General features: G+C 34.9%; 1 protein-coding gene across 2 annotated transcripts; it reads left to right on the top strand.

Annotated features, from left to right (window-relative positions):
• The first annotated feature begins 400 nt into the window (after positions 1–400).
• On the top strand, positions 401–2,751 carry LOC109589149 (uncharacterized). 2 transcript variants are annotated; one of them, XM_020005262.1, is made up of 6 exons: positions 401–417; positions 705–754; positions 805–909; positions 964–1,197; positions 1,257–1,637; positions 1,956–2,751. In XM_020005262.1, the coding sequence occupies exons 3-6, from the start codon at positions 831–833 to the stop codon at positions 2,084–2,086; spliced, it is 825 nt and encodes a 274-aa protein (XP_019860821.1). In that variant the 5' UTR covers positions 401–417; positions 705–754; positions 805–830; the 3' UTR covers positions 2,087–2,751. The 2 variants fall into 2 exon arrangements, with proteins under 2 accessions (XP_019860821.1, XP_019860822.1); XM_020005263.1 differs by lacking the exon at positions 401–417 and having other exon boundaries at positions 687–754.
• The last annotated feature ends 170 nt before the right edge of the window (positions 2,752–2,921 follow it).

The following is a 2,921-nucleotide window of genomic DNA, read 5'->3' as shown; positions in this document are numbered from 1 at the left end:
TAATTAGCGTGGGATTAAAAGTTTATGCAGCTCAGTAGTGTAGTGATAATGATCATGATGCTGTACCTTTCAATTCCATTCATGCCAACAAAATTGAGAGGTTAGCATGGCTCCAATTTGTCATTTGATTAATAATGTGACAGACTGAGGGGAATACCTTTATTACCTTGTATAGTCAATTTAGTCAAATAATGTGCGGGAAATGAAGGTCGTGCATGCTATTCTACACTAAGCTAAACTCAGGACATGTCTAACATTCCTTAGAAGATATGTTAATGATGCAATGTTGGAATTTCCTGCAGTGTCATGCTGTGTCATTCTTGCTATTAGACTAATAGAATTTGATTTTTCTTCTATTCCTCCACTTTCTAGTTAACATTGCCTGATGGATTGAAAGCAGACAGAACTGACCATGAAGTAAGTTTAAATGGTGTATGTATTCTGCTCATGAAAACTAATAGCTAGATACACTGCAGGCAGGCTTCTAATTCTATTAGAAAAGTTGTAGATTAAATAATTATAGTATTATAGCATAAGTTTTAAATTCTTATTCCTTGAAGGAGAGTAGTTTTATTATGCTATTAATCTTTTCATAGCATTTTTGAAATGCCTAAACTTACTTCTCAAAGCTACAATAGTAAAGCTAGTATGCACACCGTACCATCATAGCTATACAGGATGTATTAATTGTATTCATTGCATAGATTTTCTATAAAAAAGGCTGCTTTGTTCTGTAGTATAGCATTTGTCAAAAGTAAGTGCTAGACTGCTAGTGATATAAAATTTAATCTTCTTTCCATGTAGACTAGACAAGAGTATATACATAGAGTATGGCTGAATTTGCGGTAAAATGTCCTTTTTGCCTTTTTCTATTTCTTAGTATAGTTCCTGGAATATGCATGGAAGGCAGTAAGTCTCTGTATTATAGTCCTTCTTCTAAATTATCTTCTTTTTTAATTTCAGAAAATTTTGATGTTCACAAGCAAGGAGGAACAGGGCAAAGGGCACAATTCCAGTGCTCATCATTTACTAGTGTCTGGTCTTATACAAATAATAATGGAGGAAATAAGTACTCAGCAGGTGTTTTGACTAATGGAGACATCATGAGTATTCAAACAGTCGTAGCACAGCATGAAGGGGTTTATCAGTGCAGCGATGGAAATGGTGGTATTGATACTTTTAATCTCATTGTAATGGGTAAGTTCCTAGTTGCACACATGCAGTATCGCATTATCTCATTCTCTTTTCATCTGCAGCTGTGCCCAAGTTCAAAGGCTGTTCACCTGTGAAGAATTGTAACCTTAGAACAACTACTACAGTCTCAGAAGGAGACCAAATACCACTCAACATATCAATGGACTATGTCAATGGAGGACCAAGTGGCAAAAAGCAAGAAATTGCATTTGGCCGGCTAAAAAAGGGCTCCACACCACTTCTGAGCTGTTCCAAAACTGGCTGCTACAAAATTGGTCGGGCATCTTACACGCGTAGTAGCTCTGACCCATGGGACATAAAAATGAATGTCAACAATGCCGTCTCATCGGACAGTGGTGTGTACTATGCAGAGATAGATATCAATGAAGGCTCTAATGTCTTCTCAACCATGACCACTACATTTACAGTCAGTGTGACACCAAGTAAGTAAACAAAGTGAAAACATGAGAGGATTGTCATGCTAAAGGGAATCGTTTTTCAATATTGCAAATTAAATCATGCCTTACCTTGAAAGGGCTACAATTATAATAGAATTATAAGAAATATTATTGTTGCTTGCTTCAACAAGTATAGCTGCTGTCTTTAATACATGATTGACAAAAATTATCCTATGAATGTGCAGCTTAGGCAAAATAATTTTCTGAAATGTATTATTAATGCAGAGCCTGTAATATTGCATTTCTGTAAAAAAGGCATGGGATACAAATTATTTAATGTTTTTTTTATTGCTATATATACAGCTCCCACAAAGCTGCCTGAACCAACTACAACTTCTACTGCATCCAGTGCATCGTATACTTCGTACTACACTGTTCAAGCAACTACGACTCCATCTACATGTACATGTACATGTAGCTGTCCTGTTAGCTAAATCTGCAGCAACAAACTATTATTGACATTATTATTATTATTATTATTATTTAAGATGTATGAATGAACAAGTGAACATTTACTCTTTAGTTACCCTTTTGCACTAGTTGCATTGTCATTATTATATCTATTTATAGATACAATCATTGATACAACAGTCTACACGATAACGGTACATTTCACTGGACAAGATTTTTTAGGACTTCCTTTATCAGTTAATGATATTCACAACCATTATGTCTTATGAATATAATTAAAGTGCCCATGAATATAATTAATCATTTAAATTTCAAATGCACATGGCTTAATAAACTGATAATTAGGTGATATTTGGCTGAACCACCTATTTTTGGGGGGCATTTTCTCAAAAGTTACTTGGCCCATGACTTCAAGTATTGCACAGTGTATTAAGCAAGTGTTCTAAAGTTACCAGACCCTTTCTGGAGTATGTAAGTGGTCTGTGACTGATTTGTACAAAAATCAAAGTTGGAAATTTTTGAAAAGATGGAGCAACAGGACACAGTATATCTCTCTCTTGTCTGGAGTTGATTGTACAAGACTATTTTTATTATTAAGAGCAATGTATATTCTATTATTTTTTGCTGGTAATAATAGTGTATAAGCATCTTTGGCTGTCCTAGAAATGTTTAAAGGCAGCATACTTCAGCCATGTTCATTTTCAATGGGGAATCCATACAACGCCCACACTTCCTGTGTCCAGTAAAATGTACCGTTATCGTGTAGACTGCAAGTTTGATAACAATTCCCAGTATTGAGCAATAATAATGCAGGCTTTGCAATGTAATTGCAAAAATTTTACTTGCTGTAATCAATAA

The sequence above is a fragment of the Amphimedon queenslandica genome, unplaced genomic scaffold (genome assembly GCF_000090795.2).
Source record: "Amphimedon queenslandica unplaced genomic scaffold, v1.1 AMPQUscaffold_11602, whole genome shotgun sequence".
Classification (NCBI taxonomy): Eukaryota; Metazoa; Porifera; class Demospongiae; order Haplosclerida; family Niphatidae; genus Amphimedon; species Amphimedon queenslandica.
Note: the sequence above shows the minus strand (reverse complement) of the source record. Positions and strands in the feature narration are given on the sequence as shown.

Bases quoted from the DNA above. Each gene is read 5' to 3' on its own strand.
- LOC109589149 (XM_020005262.1), top strand. From the start codon at position 831: ATGGCTGAATTTGCGGTAAAATGTCCTTTTTGCCTTTTTCTATTTCTT. The intron at 910-963 runs GTAAGTCTCTGT...TTTTAATTTCAG, and splicing joins TGGAATATGCATGGAAGGCA to AAAATTTTGATGTTCACAAG. The intron at 1,638-1,955 runs GTAAGTAAACAA...CTATATATACAG, and splicing joins TACAGTCAGTGTGACACCAA to CTCCCACAAAGCTGCCTGAA.